The sequence below is a fragment of the Hipposideros armiger genome, unplaced genomic scaffold, assembly GCF_001890085.2.
Source record: "Hipposideros armiger isolate ML-2016 unplaced genomic scaffold, ASM189008v1 scaffold_3, whole genome shotgun sequence".
Classification (NCBI taxonomy): domain Eukaryota; kingdom Metazoa; phylum Chordata; class Mammalia; order Chiroptera; family Hipposideridae; genus Hipposideros; species Hipposideros armiger.
The window spans coordinates 3,100,907-3,120,348 of NW_017731353.1; the positions used below are offsets into that span (position 1 = coordinate 3,100,907).

Here is a 19,442-nt window from a genome sequence, read left to right on the forward strand (position 1 = left end):
CACCCCCACACCGCTTCAGCCCTTCTCAGGTCACACCCTGGTCCCAAACCTCTGGCCTTGGCACAAGCTGCTCCTTCCTTCCCCTCAGTGCCCTCCCACTCCACCTGCTCATTCTCAAGGCCTCCTGACGCTCCCACGACACAAAGCAGGTGGGCTTTAAAGGCAGCTGGATTTACAGCGCCAACCTTGTCACCTGTCTTTAGGGGTCTGTCAACCTGTGGCAGGCCAGGCCCAGGCCTCCTCTCTGCGGGAGCTGCACAGGGCCTGGCAGTCATGGATGGTGAGTGGGGCTGGGGACTCGTGCCTGCTTTGGGAGGGGGGCCGGGTTGTGGATGGGGCGGGCAGACTCTCAGGTCCACTGGAGATGGGACAGCTGCCATCCTGTGTTCACTACACTGTTCAGTGCAGCTGGTCCAGTCTCCACCTTCAGCATTTCGCGGGGAGAAGCAAGGCCAGCCACATGGTCACAGGGCACAGGGGACAGGCAGGCAGATGGAGCCTCTTGGGACTTTGGCTCCTGTTTGCTGTGCAGCAGGCCCCTCGGTGTGGGAGGGGTGGGGGGCAGGCCAGGGATGGGGTGGGGTGGGGGCGCTTACCGCAGAGGCGCTGGCCGAGAGAATGTAATTACGAGGTCTAGTCTCCTGAAAGTCAGGCACCGTCTGGCGGGAACAGAGTTCATGGGGGGAGGGGGTCACGCTGGGCCGGGGCTGGGCTGGAGCCAGGAGGCCGCGCCAGTCTCCCACAGGGAGATGCCAGGAACCCCCGGCCCCAGGGACAGGAGGCTACAGACAAATACGGCACAGACTCGCTTCTCCCCACATCCACCATCTAGAGAGGAGGCGGGCTTAGAGACCTGGGGAGCTGAGACAAAGGCCAGTGGCTGGACCGCTGGGGAGACCAGGAGGGCAGATGCCACAAGGAGACAGCCTGCGGCTGCCGTCACACACATGCCCCTGAGCAAGTCACAGACTGGACCCAGCCCCTGGGGCCGGGGTCACGGCCCACTCCTCCCTGGGCCCTAGTCTCACTCTGCCCCAGTTAGACCCAGTCGTCCAAACACCCCCCACCCCCCACCGCTTTCTCCATCCCAGAATCTCCCCACACCACATCTCTCAGTCCTGCAGCAAGGACCAGGCCCCTCCCCCACGACAAAGGTGACAGATGGATGCATGGATGGACAGTGACAGGCTTTCAACATTTGCAAAAAGCTGACTCACAGGCTCCAATGCCTGGTGTGTGTCCCCCCAGACAGAGGCCACCCATTGGAGAGGCTCTGTTGGGGAGACCAGCTGCTTGCAAAATGCCCTGAGGACGGGCCGGCCCTGCGGGCCCCAGGCCAGGTGGGCAAACCAGGAGCAGCACAGCACGTGGGACAGGTATACTCACATCTCCCTCACACTGAGCCAAGTTACCCAAAGCAGAACGGAAAGGAACAAAAACAAAGAGTTAGTGAGACCACAGCGCAGGCAGGAGCAGGTCCCCCAGGCCCCGGCGGGAGGGGACACCAGGCCGACAGGCAGATGGCACACACAACCTGCCTTCTGGAAGGTGTCCTGAAATGTGCCTGTGTGTGTTTAGGGAGTAGGGAAAGGGAGCAAACTGCCGGGCTGAGTCCTCTGGGACTCTCCCTGGGCTGCCCAAGCTCTGGAGAGGGTGTCCTGGCTTAACCCAAAGGCTTGAGGCTGTCTGAGCCAACCAATTAGAGAAGAGGTCGTGCCACGGCAGTGACTAAAGAAATGCTCCCCTGGCCTGGCTGATAGAGGAAAAGCTTGTTCTGGCCAAGTTAGTCCAGAGAGGTTGTCCAGTCCTGAGTGGCAGGGAGACTGTCCTGTCCAGGTGACTTAGAAAGGTCATCCCAATAGCCAGGGGTCACTCTACCCAACCTGAACAAGACTCCAGTGGCTGAGCCCCTGCCTCCAACCTGGACCCCACACACCTAGATGAGCTGAGACCCTGCCCATGGCTCTCGCCAGAGGCAGTGCAGGCCCAGGCTCCACAGCCCCATATGACCGCCCTGTGAGAGGGAGACGCATGGAGGGTTTGGGGCCAGAGCTCCCACAAGCAGCTGGGAGCCTGCGCTGGGCCTGGCCTTCCTTGGCCGAGAGCCTGAGCAGGTCCAGGTTTCCCTGGCCTGCCCGGGACCTGAGGAGTCCCTGCTCAGGGTGTGAGGTGGCCTTTGGGCCCCTATACCCCCGAGCAGTCTAGCATGCTAGGAATGTGTTCACCCTCGGGCTCAGCTCTGCCCACCGTGGCGTAACCCCACTCAAATCATCCCGCACTGCGTCCCATCCAGGCTAAAGAGCCTCGGTGAGCTGAGTGAAGGGGTAACCCAGATGGCCCAGGCCCTATCCAGTCTCATGGGGCTACCTGAAAGGCCCCTCAGACATGCTCTTGAGCGAGCAGGAGGTCCAGCTCTGGGGTTCTCCAAACGATCGCTGGGGAACCTGAGCAAGGGTCCCCTGGGGCCAGCACTGGAGCAGTGGGTGTGCGAGTTAGTAAGGGGAAGCCACCCCGGGAAGAGCCGGGAACAGAGCCGAGCGTCCAGGGAGGGAGGACAGGGGCATGCGAGAAACTCCAACGGCGCCTGTCCGGGGAGGCTGCAGGGTGCCCTGCACCCACGTCGGGGCACTGCTGGTCAGCCCACCCCATCAATGTCTGCCCTGGGACCCAGAGCTCTGGGCTGCCAGGGTTCCAGGGGTTGGGAGCAGAGAGGTGTGACCTGAAGTGGCCAAACCAGACCAGCGCCCCTAGCCAGGCCTCTCCAGGCAGGGACAGGGGAGAGAGGTCATGCCAGGTCCCTTCACCGTGCCCCCTTGGCTCAAACCAGAGCTGGGGGAAGGAGGCCAGCAGCGACACCTACCGTGGCCTTGGCTTCCGCGGCCTTGGCCTTCTTCAGTCGTGCTTTGCAGGCATCCAGGTCAAGACGCCGGTTTTGGAGGAGCCGCCTCTCCTTCTGCGGGTAGGGAACAGGAAACAGTGAGTCCCTGGGCAGCCCTGGGAGACCCTGGGCTGTGACAAGACTGGCCTATGGAGCCATCTGATCAAGACAGGGAAACTGAGGCCCAGATATGGAAGGTCATCCACTCCAGGTCATTCAGTCCGCAAGAGCCATATCTGGGGAGGCCCCAGGAGTGCGGGGTTCCCAGCATGGGAGGACAGCCTTGCTCAGCGGCTCTGAGGAGAGGTTACGAGATAGCAGAGTGGCCCAGGTCCCTCACCGAGATGGTCTTCCAGTCCCCTTCCAGGAAGTTGCGCAGGGGCGTGAGGAAGTTGATGGAGGCAGTGTGGATAAAATCCCGTTCTGCGGCTCCCAGGCGCTTCTCAGCTTCTGCCACCTTGATCAGGGTCTTCCCTGAGAAAACAGAGTCGAAGGTGAGGAGGAGGATCAGGCTGAGGCTGAGCTGAGCCCAGGAAGTAGTGGGGAGCTTGGAAAAAGAAGTGCTAAAGAGGCAGGTGCAAGGATGCTAAGTGCAGAATGGCTAGCCTGGAAAATGTATCCTGGAGCAATCGTAGCCCAGAGCAATGTACATATCCATCACTCGGGGACTGACAAATAGTGCGATGTTGCCATGCAGCTCTCCATCTGTCCCCCCACGCTTAACCCTAAACTGACCCTTTTGAGGACAGTGCTCATACACCTTGCGTCTCCCTATTTGGCTCCAAAGGATGGCCCATTAGTCAATGACGGGTAAGATTCCTTGTGGGAGGAACATCCTAAGACAGGCACGGTCGGGTGGAGGCCATTAGGAGAAATCTCGGGGCTGATGGCGGTGGGCATGAGCCCTCACTCGCCCCCCCCAAAAGACTGGAGGTTTTCTACCTCTGTGGCTACATTCCTTCCCTCAACCTGCTTGGGAAGTTACCTGATGGTGTGATAGTATCTGTCCTCAGCACAATAATCTTATTTTCCTGGGGTCATTTGCATATAGGGTGTGTGAAGGCAGAGCATCAGTCTTATTGCAGGAGAAGGAGTTTACAGGCATGGGTCATCTGGCTTGAGCTAGTTCTCAGGAATGAGACTCACAGACTGTGGAGAGAACAATGCTACTTCTGGGTGGATGGAGAAATAAAAGCGGGGTGTCGGCTAGATTCGGGGCTCTTAGTCCACGAGGCTGGAGACCCTTGGCCCCACACTCATTTAACTCTTGACTGCTGTTTCTTTTATTTCTTAACCCTTCGCCGCCCCCTCTCGTTCTCCTACTGCTCATGTTGTGCGGGACGCAACAGTGGGACATTAAAAAAATGGAACATTAATACAAATTGGTAACTACAATATGGCCTCAGGGATAGAAAAGACAGTCTGGGGAATATAATCAATAATGTTGTAAATATTTCTTAGGGGGCCAGATGGACTCATGTCTTGTTGGGGAGTCCACTTCATAGTCGGTGTAGAGGTCTGACCACAGCACTGTATTTCTGAAGCTGATGTTGAATAATGTTGTATGGCAACTATAATTATATATACATATAGTCATGGGACATGGAGTAGAGAGTGGGAATGGAGTCAATGGAATTGTAATAGATAAGCATGGTATCAGGGGTGGGAGGGCAGTAGATGGGGAGAGGGGGGTTGTTACTTTGTGAGGGTGAAAAGGATAACTATTGCATTGCTCTGTACACCTGAAACTAACAATAAAAAATAAATAAATAAATAAAAGGAACATTACACTGCCATTAAAAAGATTGGGGAGGGTAAGAGTTTTACAATAACAGAGAAAGGAGATCAACAAATCCACTCCCCAAAGAGCAATAATAAAACTAGACAGAGTTGTCAAAAACAACTCCTTTCTGAACTCTGGAAACTGGCGAAAGGCAAGCAACAAATAGAGAAGCATTTATTCTAGAGGTACTGGACTTTGGAAGGAACAACAGGAGCCTGTGGCTTTTTAGCCTGGGGGTGCTCCTACCTCCTCAAGCTCTGTGATGCTATAGCTCTACCAGACAGGGTCAAGCCCTGAGGCTGGCAAGTCTGCTGCTGTAGGGGGCTGACTTGATTTGGGCTGGAGCACAGAAAAACCCATGGACGCTGTCGAAAAGAACAGTGAACTCAGTGGCAAGTAACTGGGAAAGGCCAACATCACAGCTAACCTGAAGTTGGAGTGCTGGTTGGAATAAGCAACAGACGTGCCAGAAATTTCACAGGCGATCCGGGAGACGAGATAGTCATGGTGGGCCTTGATGAACTTCCAGAAACCTCTGGAGGTTTGGAAGGCTTTGCACGTGTGTAGCACGTTCAGGAGATACTGGAGAGAACCCCAGCTGTCTACTCACCCCTGGCTGAGCAGGATGCTTTGCACACTCGCAAAGTGAACGCTGGGCAGACTTGTAAACTGCTCTGAGTGTGTTCCCCAACCCACCACAATATGTCAGTACAGCCTTACTGGTGCTCTATTAAGCACTACCTCTGACCAATCACTGGCTGACCACTAACATAGGCTGACCTAGGAGCAACCTGTAGGAAGCTAGGGTTAGAAATAAAAATAATTAAGTGTGTGTGTGTGGGGGGGGGGGACAGGACGACACATCAGCAGCTGCATAATGCAGGGGCACAGACTCTAAACAATGAGGTCAGGCAAGTCTCTAAACAAACAAACAGCAATAACTACCCCAGGGTAGTGACATTATCTACACTGTCCAGATTCAACAGAGCGCTAGGAAGCATGCAAAGAAATAGGTCAGTATGTGTGGTCAATACACAGGAAAAAAAAATTTTTTTAATCAACAGACGCTGTCTCCAAGGAGGCCCAGATGTTAGACTTTAGTGGGCAAAGACTTCTCAGCAGCATTACAAATATGTTGTTAAAAGGGCCGGCCGAGTGGCTCAGTTGGTTAAGAGCTGGCTCAAGAGTGCGAGCTCTGAGCAACAGCGGTTTGAGTCCCGGCCCGAGCTGAGCTGCCACTGAGCTGCCTACAGGTGGCAGGATGGCTCAGCTAAAAATATATATATATATATATATAATGACTGAAATGGCAAATTTGCTAGAAGGGCTCAGAGACAGTTTGAGCTGGCAGGAGGAAAAAATCAGCAACTTAGAAGAAAGCTCAATAGAGATTATCTAATCTGAAGAACAGAAAGAAAAATGACAGCCTCAGAGGCCTATGGGGACACCATCAAGCAAACCAACATGAGTGAGTAATAGGAATCCCAGAAGAGGAATGAAAAGGGGCAGAAAAAAATATTTGAAGACATAATAGCCAAAAATGAGCTGAACTGGATGAAAAACATGAATCTACATATCCAAGAAATTCAACAAACCCAATACAGGATAAACACAAAGAGATTCACCGCTAAGACATCTCAGCCAAACTGTTGAAAGACAAAGACAAAAAGTCTCGAAAGAAGCAAGGGAAGAGTGACTCGTCACATATGAAAGCCACAGTAAGATTAACAAAGGACTTCTCATCAGAAACAGTGGAGGCCAGGGGCCGGCCGAGTGGCTCAGTTGGTTAAGAGCTCGCTCAAGAGTTTGAGCTCTGAGCAACAGCGGTTCAAGTCAGCCCAAGCTGAGCAGCCGTGAGCTGCCAATAGGTGGCGGGATGGCTCAGCTAAAAATAATAATAATAAATAAATAAATAATAAAAATAAAAAAAAGAAACAGTGGAGGCCAGACAGCATTGAGATGCAGAGCGATGAAAGGAAAAAACCCTCATTCAAGATTCTACACGCAGCAAAACTGTCCTAAAGCGAACAGAAAATACACTCCCAGATAAACAAAGACTGGAAGAATCATTGCTGGCAGACCTGCCGTGGCCCTCAGGGTCAGAGGAAAGGGCACCAGATTGTAACCTGAATCCATATGAAGAAAAAGGAGCGCCGGTAAAGGTAATTATATAGGCAACTATAAAAGACAATATAATTTTTTTCTCTTTTCTTAACTCATTTCGAAGACAGCTGCATAAAACAATAATTATAAATTGTACTGTTGAGCTTACAAGATATAAAGATGGAATATGTATGTATGATAATAAGAGCAAAAAGGACAAGGGAGGGAATGGAGTATATTGGAGCAGCTTCTATTATTTTACTCAAGTCAAGTTAGTATTACTCTTAAATAGATTGTGATGTTAAAATGCACACTGTAATTCATGCTGTGAAACCATTAAGAAAAAACTTTTAAAGCAAAAAAAAACAACAAAAATTAAAATGTTATATTAGAACAACCTGAGACATAGAGAAAACAATAACAAAATGGCATATGTAAATCCAACCACACCAACAATTACATTAAATGTAAAAGGATCAAACACTCCAATCAAAAAGCAAATATTGTCAGAGTGGGTTTTTAAAAAAAGATCCAAACAGATGCTGTCTATGAGGTGCCCTTTGGACTTAAAGACATAACTAGGCTGAAAATAAGAGGACAGCAAAATAGTAACCATATGCCATGCAAACAGTAACCACAAGAGAACAGGAGTGGTTGTACTACTATCAGATAAAATGGACGTTAAGACAAAAAAAACTTACCAGAGACAAAGAGCAGAGTCTTATAATAATAGAGTCAATGCATCAGGAAGATATACAATTATAAACGTGGAGACCTAACGACAGAGCTCCCAATGTATGAAGCTAACACTAACAGATTGAAGACAGAGCAGACAATTCAACAGAAATAATTAAAGACTTCAATATTTTCAGTAATGGATAGGACAAGACAAAATCGGCAAGGATATGGAAGATCTGACCACCACCAATTACTTTAGCCTAAGTGACATCTCTACAACACTTCACCTACAATATCACACTCAGTCTTCTCAAGCAAACATGGAACATTCTCCAGGAGACACCACATACCAGGCCATGAACAAGTCTTAATAAATGTAAAAGGACTACAATCATACCAAGTATGGTCTCTGACCAAAGTGAAATTAAATAAGAAATCAACAACACAGGGAAACTTGGAAAATCCACCAATGTCTAGAAGCCAAACGCCACCCCGCTGTGGTAACATAAAATCACAGTCACTTTGGAAGTTTGGTGATTTCTTAACAAGTTAAACAAATTTACCACATGACCCAGCAATTCCGCTTCTAGGTATATAACCACGAGAAGTGAAAATGTGTCCTCACAAAGGCTCGTGTGCAAATATTTATAGGGAAACAACCCAAATGCCTATCAAATGGTGAACGGATGAAGGAACTGTGGTACATCCGTGCAATGAAATGCTACTCAGCAATAAAGAGGAATGAAATCCTAAGAGACTAAGAGACATGCTACCATGGGGGGTGAACCTCAAAGACATTATGCTAGGTGAAAGAAGCCAGATACAAAAAAACCCACTATATTTACCTGAAACTAAAAAAACAAACAAAAAACACACACAATATATTGTGCGATTCCATTTTATATGCAACATGCAGACCAGGCAAATTTATAGGACCACAAAGCACATTAGTGGTTGGCTGGGGACGGGAACGGAGACTGACTATAAGACTATAAGTAGACACAAGGGATTTTTTGTGGGCGACGGAAATGTTCTTTAAATTGGATCAGGGGGACGTTTGTGCTGTTGCCACACAACTGTCCAGCCGTCTGTCCCCCTGCGCTTAACCCTAAACTGACCCTTTTGAGGACACTGCTCATACACCTTGCGTCTCCCTGTTTGGCTCCAAAGGATGGCCGGTTAGTCAATGACGGGTAAGATTCCTCGTGGGAGGAACAACCTAAGACAGGCACGGTCGGGTGGAGGCCATTAGGAGAAATCTCGGGGCTGATGGCGATGGGCATGAGCCCTCACTCCCCCCCCCCCAAAGACTGGAGGTTTTCTACCTCTGTGGCTACATTCCTTCCCTCAACCTGCTTGGGAAGTGACCTGATGGTGTGACAGTATCTGTCCTCAGCACAATAATCTTATCTTCCTGGGGTCCTTTGCTTATAGGGTGTGTGAAGGCAGAGCATCTGTCTTATCACCGTGGAGCGACTCTCGGTAATGGCAGCTTGCAGGCATGGGTAATCTGGCTTGAGCTAGTTCTCAGGAATGAGACTCACAGACTGTGGAGAGAACAATGCTACTTCCGGGTGGGTGGAGAAATAAAAGCGGTGTGTCGGCCAGATTCGGGGCTCTTAGTCCACGAGGCTGGAGACCCTTGGCCCCACGCTCCTTTAACTCTTGACTGCTGTTTCTTTTATTTCTTAACCCTTCGCCGCCCCCTCTCGTTCTCCCACTGCTCATGTCGTGCGGGACGCGACATTGTGGCACTCTAAATTTACTAAAAATCATTGCATTACACACACTTAACACAGGTGTATTTCATGGCATATAAATTATACCTCAAAACTTATTAAAAATTACAAAAATAAAGATTGAGGTGGCTCTGTAAGTGCTCCTGTGAACAGATACCTAAAATGCAATGCCGAATTTAAAAACCAAGTTACAGGACAGACACACGCTATGATTCCATTAAAAAAATGCACACAGGGCCGGCTGAGTGGCGCGATGGTTAAGAACTGGCTTGGGACGCCAGAAGACCCCGGTTCGGATCCCACATATGAGGGCCAGTGACACTGCCCTCTACAGCTAAGATGCTGAACAACAGCTTGACCTGGAGCTGGGTTGCTGTGAGTCACCGGCAACGGCGTAGGCTGCAGCCCCTGTGGCACTGGGTTGCCATGGGCTACCATGTGTAGCCAGCAGCCAGCGTGAGCAGCCGTCCAGAAGCCGGTGACTGATCTGCCTTGCCTGGGAAGAGCGCAAGGATGGTGCCAACTTGGGCCAGTGAAGCAACATCCTCCACAACTAGACTGAAGAACAAAACGACGGCAACTTGTCTATTCCCCTTCCCCCAATTCCCCACCGCTGTTCCCATCCCAATTCCCCAATAAAAATCTTTAAAAAAAAATGCACACAAACCAAAGCCTGTGAAGAGAGACCTCCATTTGTTCACTATTTTCATCTCCACTGTTTGAGGTTTTTACAATTAGAATGAATTCAGGTGTGATATGTGTAATTAAAAAGACAAAGGAAGCAAGCGGGGAGGAGAGGGAGGAAAACTAGAGCGAGAGGACACGACCCCCACCCACTGTGGGGCCTGGCTCACCGTAGGGAGTGGTGGGCCCCAGCTCACTGGCTGCTTCTGACATGTACTGAGCCAGCAGCTCCCCGTTGGTGACTCGCGAAGGCACCTTCCTGTCCAGCTTCTCATACAGGAACTCCTCCACTCGGGCACCTGCAGGGAGATGGAAGCCAAGTCACAAGGCTCTCTGGTCCAACCTAAGGATAAAAGCCACCGGGACAGAAACACACCCAGACCAGGGCCTGCCCACAGCATCGCTGAGCCTGGTGACTTCCAGAATATTCTCTTGCTGAAGCCCACTTCAATCCTGTGAAACTGGCCCTCGGCCCTGTGGAACCCCTCACTCTAGAGAGGAGGAGGGCATGGCTCAGAGACATGTAATGCCTGCCCCAGGTCTCACAGCTGGGGGTGACGGGCCCAAAGTCAAAGCCCCCCACTTCTCCCTCATGACAACATGGCTTCACAGAATACACATAGGAACAACACTGGCCCTGCACACAGCGGACTTACAGGCAGACCAGCAATCCACCCCGACACCCTGTTCCCACAGGCTCTCCTGCAGTTTGCTTCTGCCGGCTCCATGCTCCGGTGTGACTCCAGGCAAGCTCTCCCTCTCCCATCTCTGACCCCGCTTGTGTTTTTCCTCCCTCTTCTCCTAAGTGTATTTCCGCTTCCAGGCATTTCTTTAACTCGGTGCAAAACGTAGCATTTCCACTGCCCCAGAGAGTGCGTCTTAGAGCCCAGCACCGACTGCTGTTTTCTTTAACTGGGACCCCGCCTCACAGCAGTCGTAAGCCCCAAAAGTCTAACCCAAATCTCACCCACTGCCCAATCCCACCTGTGAGCCTCAGCCACCAGCTTCCTGCCCTCACCCCAGGACCAGCCCCAGTCCACTCACTGGGGTTGGGCTGCAGCAACACCTCCGTCTGCCTCAGGATTTTCTCCGTCCAGTTCTTGGTGCTGTCCGCCCGGGCCAGAAGGTTCTCAAAATGGGCATCAAGCTCAGTCTTCTCGGCCTGGCCGAACTTCTCCTCTGTGAACTGCATGGGGCAGGCTCAGAGGAAGGAAGGGAGGACTGCCCCTGTCCCACCTATGTACCCCTCCCCCATCACGGGAACCCAGGCCCCCGAGGTCAAGAAACTTGCTGTCTCCAGCCTGCTCTGCAACCCTGGTACGAGTCACGACCCTGCTCCAGGCCTTGGTTTGCCCCTCTGAAATGAGGTGCCTGGACCCAAGTTTGGGGATCATGGTTTCTTTTGGAAATCCAATGAAAGCTATAGACCCCCTTCCCCACAAAAAGCACATTTGTACAAATTCTGGCTTACAACTTAGAGGGGTAAGGAGCCCTTGGGGACCCATCACAAAGGGACCTCTGAGCCTGACTCGGGAGGAAAGCCCTTGGTAGAAAGTGCTCAGGGAACAATGGGGCGCAGAGCAAGGTCTGGGGTTATCAGGAGGCTCAGCGGGGGGCTGGGAGCCCCTGGGGGAGGGCTACCAGGGAGTGAGTGGTTCCCTAGTCAACTCTCAGTTCTGCTACTGAGGAGCTGTGTGACCTTAGGCAAGTGGCTTTTCTACGCATCAGTTTCCTGAACTGAAAAATGAGAATAATAAGTAACAGCCCCCACTTCATAGGTTGTGAGGAGGAAATAAGATAGATGTGGGTAAGACATGAAGGCCAAGGTCTGGCAGGGAGTCGGTGTTCAATGTAAGGTGCTCTGCTCCTGTTGAAAGCGGATGGGAGGAGAGACAGCTGGGAAGGAAGGAGCGTGTGGGAGGACCGCATGGCTGGCCTCTGGTCACCCGGTGTGTGGTGGACGGGGAACACCGCCAGCCCATCAGAGCCAACTCTGAGCATACCCAGGGCCCAGAAAGCTCAGAAGCTCCACCCCAAGGCCAGGCAGGGACCAGGATGTCACATGGGTCCCCCATCAGAGCTGGCAGAAACCATATGGGCCACCGAGGAACAACCAGAAGCCAGCCCAAGTCCTGGCCCCTCTGATCTAGGAGGGCCCTTGGACAAATGTCCCCATTTTCCAAACAGGGATGCCAAGCCCTTCTCCAGCCAAGGAAACAGCCTGCTCAAGGTCACAAACAGCAAAAAGGTGAACACTGCAGGGATCAGATCAGTAATAACAACAGGTATGGTTGACAGTCTATGTGGCCCAACCCTGTGCTAAGGGCTTTCTTTATACTGATGGCCCATCCATAACTCCAAAAGCCCTCCAAGGTACATGGAGCCAGGTTTCCCATTTCACAGATGACACCACTGAGGCTGAGCAAGGAGGCAGATGGTGTTGGAGTCAAGGTCATTGGGGGCTGGAGGTCCTTCCCACATTATTTGGCAGCGATGAATTATCCAGAGACCAAGGACAGCTCTGGCTGCAGGGATCATCGGGAGGCAGCCACCGATGGTCATGCTGCTGGTCAGGCTGCTGGGCAGCCATCAATTATGCAACAGGGCTTGGGTTTCTCCCTGCAGGGCTGGGCGGGCCTGGGTTACAGCCTGCAGCTCCCCACTAGGGATCAGCTGCTCCTGGCCTCCTCCGACCTCTCCCCACGCCTCATCCTCCTCACCTCCCCCAAACTAAAGCCTCCCAGAGCCAGGCCCTGGGCAGGTCTCACCTCCCCCAGCCCGTCGAGGCAGTGGCATTAGCCCTGTTTTCCAGATGAGGAAACCAAGGCACAGAGAGGCAGTCACCTCTCAGTTTCCCACCTGGAGAATGGGGATAACAGGATCTATCTGGCAGAATATGCTTAGCACACAGTATAGGTCTGATTAGTTACCTGGTGCCATCATCATCATCATCATTAATAAAAGGCCTCCTTCAGGTCCCTCCTGGCTCTCGGGAGCTACCTAGAGACCTCCTTGCCCCAATGGTACCAGTCACCCCAGTTTATGTGATATGCACCTCAGCATCTCCCTGCTTTACTAAGGTTAACAGCGGTCCTCCCCACGGAGCCTCCTGGCTACCCGTCCCTCACACCACGCATCCGCCCAGGTTCAAAGTCCTACCAGGATGTCCCCACCTCTTGGGTATCCATCCCATGTCCACTGCTGCCTGCCTGGCTCGGATGATGACCGTGCATTGCTTCCCTGGCTTGTGTTATTACTTCTCCCACTACTATTACTATTCCTGCACTTACTACTGATAGTATCTTCTACATCACTTCTACTGCCCATCCCACCCCCACTGGCATCTTACCCAGATATGCCTTAGGTTTTCCTGCCTCAGTGCCCTTAGCTGGGCTGTTCCCACCACCTGGACCACCTTCACAAACCCCTCCTGACTTTCAAGGCACAGTTCAGGGACTAGGAAGCCATCCCAGGATCACTCATGCGAAGGGGTCCTGCCCTCCAGTCTTCCCCAGGGCCCAGGTCTGGTTCTCTACCGGATGGGAGCGGATGAGGCTTTTAAAGGTGTCCCCAGTACACAGAGGGTCTAAGGCCTTACCCAGCATGTCCCGGGACCTATACAGAGGAGCTGCCCACACGCTGATACTAACCCCCCGACCCCTCACCGCTGACTCCTATCCCAGGGCACTGGCTTTGGGCGGGTCCCTGAAGTGTCCGCTCCTGCTCGGTTCGCATTTCGGGCCCCTCTCTCCTCTGGCCTGCCACCCTGCCCCATTCCTGCCCAGGGCTTCAGAGGCTGCTGCCGGAATCTGAGGCTGCTCCCTGCAAGATGGCAGCAGTAGGGGGTGGGCGTGCACAGCCAGAGAAAGCCTCTATTTATAAAGCTCCCAGCTCCCTCCTCCACCCTGGAGACTGGGGCCTGGGCGCTGGCTCCCACTCCAGCATGGGCAACCCAATGGGTCTGCCCCCAACGGGTGAAGCAAGGCCATAGGGCCCAAGCCTCCCCACGCCCAGGCTCGCAGGCCCTGGCCAGGTCAGGTGCCGGAGCCCCACAGTAGCAGGAAACAAGATCTAGTTCTTCCCAGATGTGCGAGATAGTACAGCTGCCTACCAACACTGGGAAGGGTTCCCCACCTTCCAGATGGACTGGGGCTGTCCCAGGGATTCTGGGGTCCTGGCATCCCCACTAGGACTGGGGTCGCCCACAGGGCTTGGAACACTGAGCAGCAAATCCTCAACGGGACACTGTGCTTTCTAGTAAACATGGGAACATGGGCTTCCGAGAGACAGTCTGGCGCTGGGCTCCTCCAGAGAACCAACAACACGGCAAAGGACAAACATAGGACCTGTTCCCAGAGCACTGCTACCGGATGCCTCTGGAGCAGTCTGGTGTTACACCAGATTGACAGAAGGAGACATGGACACTCCCAGAGAAGTGGCTTACTCAAGGTCACGTGTTGTGAGTGTAAACCACATTACCTCCAAAAGGGAGCTTGCCTTTAGCGAGCACATACACACCCAGTGCCACAGAACCCTCACGGCCATCCTCGGAGAGAGGGATTGCTAGTCCCATATTTCAGATTGAAAAACTGAGGCTCAGAGAGGTGAAGCCCCTTCCCCAGAGTCACAAGAGGGGGCGTCCACGTCCATAGCTAAGTCTAGGTCTTCACCATTACATTCAGCTGCCTCAGTTTCTCTCTCTCTGCCTCCAAGTGGATAGGACTTGTTCCAATGCCAGCATCACTGGCTTGGACAGTCTCCCAAGGAGGGTTCCCAGCCAGACGCCAGCCCTTTCCCTATTCCCCAGGCCTGGGGAAATACGAGGAAACAGGCCTCCCGGGGGGGGGGGCAGAAAGGAAATAATTCCAGCCCTCCTGGCTTCCGGACTGACTCTCCAAGCGTGTAAAAGGGGCACGAGGGAATCATGGTACCACCAGTCCATTGCACAGGTGCAGAGACTGAGGCTCAGAGAGGGGGTCGTGGTGGATGCATGAGTCCTTGTGCTTGGGACTCAGCCTCCAGAGGCCTGCCGGGAGCCAGAGTCACTGCTGCACAAGGGCAGGGAGGCAGGCCCCGCTTGGTGCCCTCTCCCTTCCTCAGCAGAGTTCCCACCGGGTCTCTGGGCCGGCGCCAGGGCAGCGGGGTAACCCGGCCGGTCAAAATGGTGGACACTAATAGCTCCCTCGCAAGCAACAGGGCAGAGGCCCGGCTCGGTCCCCAGCCCCAGGCCACACCGAGGGTGCGGCTTGGCCGGCCGCCTGGGGCTTTTTCTCCTGGGCAGCGCAGGAGTAGGGGATGTGGAGGGCTAGGGCGTCGGCGAAAGGGGGAATGGGGCGGAAGCCTCGAAGGGCTTCTCCTGGCGGGCGCCCCGGGGATCTGCTGCAGGGATGCCACCGGCCCGTCCCACATCCGGGCCCCAGGAGCCGGCCGCGCGGGGCCCAGGGCGCACGGCCTCACCTGCACCGCCCGGGTGAAGAAGATGCCCGCGTCCGACGCCAGCTTTTTCATGTTGAAGTCCATGGCGCGCCGCACCGCCGGCCGCGCCCGGCCCCAGCGTAGCCTGGCGCCCCCCGCCCGCCGCCGCCTGCCTGTACCCCGCCCACCTGCTGCCGGTGCACCCTCCCGCCTGCCACCGCCACCGCCACCGCCACCACCGCTGCAGCCGCCGCCGAGATGGCCCGAGCGCGTAGGGCGGGGCGCCGAGTGCTACGGGAGGAGCCTCGGGAGCGGGTGGAGCCGGGCGGAGTGGCCGAGCTGGCTGCTGCTCGCTGCTGCCCCCTGCGGCCTCCGCCCGCCGCCTGGCCGGCCTCTCCCGCGGCCTCGTCTCGTAGCCCCTCGCCGATTTGTGCCTCTTCATCCCCTTTTGTCCATTCGCACACCCCTCGTTTGCTAGGTAGGCCCTCTGTGTCCCTACTTCTCAGCCTTTTTTGTCCTAGGTCTTTCAGCGCCGCCCACCACCACCACCTTGACCTCTCCAGCACCCCTCCTCTTCGGCCCCTGACTATGGTGACACGAAGGACAGTTGAACCATGGGACAGGCTAGCTGAGACTCTAGTTCTTCCACCGCTGGGGAAGGGGTGGGTCGTTTGTCTCCCGGAAACCTCTGGGTCCCCAAAGTTGGTGGCGTGCGTGCGGAGGGATTCCAGTGAGGAAGGGAAGAAAGGAGGGGAGACAATGGGCATGTGCTGACCTTGACCCCAGCTCCCCACAGCCCCAGACAGACAAGGGGATGGCCTGTGTGTACATTACTCCTCCCATGGGGCTTGGGAAGAGGCTTATTAACTGTCTCCACTTCTTGCTCCTGACCTCTAGTCTTCATCTTTTAACCTAGTAGAGAGTTCTGCTCCTGAGCTGGTACCCTTTCCTCCCTGTCTTTGTTCCCTGGATGCCTAGCTTTGCTTATCTCCCTACACTTACCCCAGTTCTCCATCACCTACCCAGCCTGTCTGTGCAGGATGAGCCTGGAGTCACCCTGGAGTTTTTTTCACCCTGGTTCCACTCCCAGCCCGGGTTTTTTCAGCAGATGGGGCCCAGGCAGGGGGAGTTTTGAAAAGCTTCCAGGTGATTTTGTGTACTCCAGGTTAAGAACCATTGATCCAAATTATTACGTATACGTCAACTTTCATGTTACTCACAAACCTGCAGTTCATCATCTCTGTGTGTTTCTTTGTATTTGTCTATGTGTTCACTCTCTTTCTATTCTTCTGTATCGATCATTGACTCATTTACCAGTGACTATAGCTGACCATATCATTCTTTTAGCCAGCATCCAGCCATATCATCTTTCAACAGGCACATATCAATATAGTTACATATTCATTCATTCAATAACTCACACTGAGCACTGTTAAAGAAAAAAATATTTATAATATTTGTTAAAGATGGTAAAGAAGACTATTTCAAGAGAGACTAGTGCAGCGTGGGTTTTGCAGTAGGGCAGAGCGATCAGGCTCAACTCCCAATACGATAAGGACAGGTGGAGATCTATAGCCAAGGAACAGGGTGGAGCCCATGGATAAAACATGACTAAGAGGAAACATCAAGGCCAGCAGGATTCTTGCTGAGGGCAGACCAGGGTAATAAGCTATTAAGGGTGGAGAATGAAGAATCTGTTCAAATATGGAGGTTAAGCAGATACCAAGGGTGAAGGGTTTTTGCTAAACTGACTTACAAAGATTCTTGTTAAAACTAGACTCTACAAGGACAGAGATGGAAACCCAGGATCAAGTGTGGTTAAGCAGCGGGCTTGAAGCATGGCCTGGTTTGCACCCCAAGTTCCTGGCCTCACCTTTACTTGACCTACCTATAGTTTAACAATAGATCAACCCCCTGGGGCTTGAGCTGGGAATGTCCCCAGTCCCACACAGTTCCCTGTTTTAGAAAATTACCCTGAATTTTAGGATTAATACCCTTAGGCTTATTGATCACATCTCTATGGTCTAGCATTCTTTCCAGGCTAATCCCATCATTGTTCCTGAGTTGCTGACTCCACCATAGAAATACATAGCCAGAGGGAAGGCTCCATGCAGACCCCTAGAACCATCACGTGGCCTCTGGAGGAATGCCCACATCTTCCCTTAAACACCCCAAGCTGGTCTGAGAACTGTTAAGGCAGTTTTTGGAGGTGTTAACCTGCTGCCTTCTCAGACCTCCGGTGCTCTGATAATAAACGCTTATTCTATGATCCAACTCCTGTGTTGGTCTATTGGCTGAGCGGTAAAGGCAGCATGAGCCCCGGACTCCTTTGGCCGCCCGTTTCAGGCTAATGAGCTCATTCAGGTTTGGTCAAGAAGTCTTTGTCAGTACCTATTTTGTGCCAGGCACTGTTCTAGGTACCAGAGATGCAGGAGTGAACAAAAGAAGGCTCCTTTTCTCTTGAGCAAACAAATATATAACATGTCAGGTAACAAGTTCTGTTAAGAAAAACAGGACAGAGTTAGGAGAGTGAGCAAGACAGTAGGTGCTTGTTATTGCTGATTTTATAGCTATCCCATTCTAAATGTTTCACCTATTTATCTAGCTTTCCACTTGACTATTGCCGTTTTTCTAATAGCAATGGCCAAAATGTCCTGAGCCTATACCAGGCCCAGCACTGAGAACTTTTTTTCATTTTTAGCTGAGCCATCCTGCCACCTGTTGGCAGCTCAGCTCGGGCCAGGAATCAAACTGCTGTTGCTCAGAGCTTGCACTCTTGAGCAAGCTCTTAACCAACTGAGCCACTCGGCCAGCCCAAGAACTTTTAAGGGAATAATCACCTAAGATCCTCATAACAGCTCAGAAACTATCATCCTCCTCATTTTAGGGGTGAGGGAGCTGAGGTTAAGAGAAGTTAAGTGATTTGCCCAAGGTCACAGGGGAAGAAGTGGCAGATTAGGTCAGAACCCAATTTCAGTGGTGGTGATGTGTAGGATATTTCTTGTGCCGGTGTCGTGGTCCCGTGGAACCAAAGAATGGAGACATGGACCAGAGAGGTAAAGTTGCAGAAAAGGAGTTTATCAGAAGTAAAAATACATTTCAAAGAAGCAGAAGCGGGCCCGAACAGTAGAGAATGGCTCAAGGGCCATCATTAGAAAAGAAAGTACACTCCAAAGAGTTTGGAGCGGGCCTAGCAAAGGAAGCTCAAAAGGCGCTGAATGGCCAGGACTTGGAGTTTTTATCCCTTCTTCCTCTAGAATGGGCTGTTCCTCTCTAGGTGTGGGACCACCTGATTGATCTCATCTCTTTAGAAAAGGAGTTTATTAGAAAAAAAGAAGTTTTGGGTGGAGAGGGGAGGTGTCTTGGGCGGTGCACTCTGTGGGACATGCAGGAATGCAGAGACCCAATGCCTGCCTCTAACTGCCTGCCTTGTTTTCCCCTTGAAAGACATAATCCCCATAAAATCTCTATGGGAAGTTGAAGGATAGAAGGTGTTTTCTTGTGTATCTGCTTCGTGCTGGGCAGGGGTGTAGAACTGTCCCTGCCTATTGGGGGATTCATGGAACTCTCACCCTAGCTGATTTCACATGAGAGGAAGGGATCTCGAGATCCACCTGGAAGACCATGTTGGCTTCTTTGGTTGCAACTGGCAATCTTGCTGGGGTACCCTCTGTATCCCCAAGGACCCTAAATGAGGAAAAATAGATTTTAATTAATAAATTTCTTAAAGAGCTCAAAGCTATTGATGTAGGGTGGCTACGGGTTTGGAAAGAACATTAGGCTTTAATGTTTACAATCAACAATTATACCGGCCTGAGGAAATGTTAAAACATATTTAGTCTCTGGGATGGGATTATCCAAAAGTTAGGTCCGGAATGACTTGGGGGATGTTGTGAAGTCTCAGGTTTTAAGTAGTTATCTAAAGCTGGGGTAGGTGAGAGATATTCTATGATTCATTCTAGGGGCAATCTTTAGTCTATGTTTTGAAGGCATAGGCTGCAGCCCCTGCTGCAGTGGGCTTCCATAAGCTACTGTGAGTGGCTGGCAGCCAGAGTGAGTTGCCAAGAGCCGCCATGAGCGACCGTCCAGTGGCCGGCGACCGATCTGCCTCACTCAGGAAGAGCGCAATGATAATACCAACATGGGCCAGCGAAGCGACGTC

The 19,442-nt window shown here is 52.3% G+C and overlaps 1 protein-coding gene across 10 annotated transcripts in view; it reads right to left on the minus strand.

Moving 5' to 3' along the window:
- SH3GLB2 (SH3 domain containing GRB2 like, endophilin B2) overlaps nucleotides 1-15,578 on the minus strand; it is a 19,373-nt gene extending 3,795 nt beyond the window's left edge. For 2 of the 10 annotated variants that reach the window (XM_019637913.1, XM_019637905.1), the window contains exons 1-7: nucleotides 15,323-15,453; nucleotides 10,910-11,051; nucleotides 10,036-10,164; nucleotides 3,219-3,352; nucleotides 2,861-2,953; nucleotides 1,387-1,398; nucleotides 597-659 (exon numbers count right to left, since the gene is read on the minus strand). In XM_019637913.1, coding sequence (XP_019493458.1) covers nucleotides 597-659; nucleotides 1,387-1,398; nucleotides 2,861-2,953; nucleotides 3,219-3,352; nucleotides 10,036-10,164; nucleotides 10,910-11,051; nucleotides 15,323-15,385 — 636 coding nt within the window. In that variant the 5' untranslated portion in view covers nucleotides 15,386-15,453. Of the gene's footprint in view, nucleotides 1-596; nucleotides 660-1,386; nucleotides 1,399-2,860; nucleotides 2,954-3,218; nucleotides 3,353-10,035; nucleotides 10,165-10,909; nucleotides 11,052-15,322 lie in introns of all 10 variants that reach the window. The other 8 variants (XM_019637933.1, XM_019637900.1, XM_019637966.1 and 5 more) reach the window with 6 other exon arrangements.
- Between the last annotated feature and the right edge of the window lie 3,864 nt (nucleotides 15,579-19,442).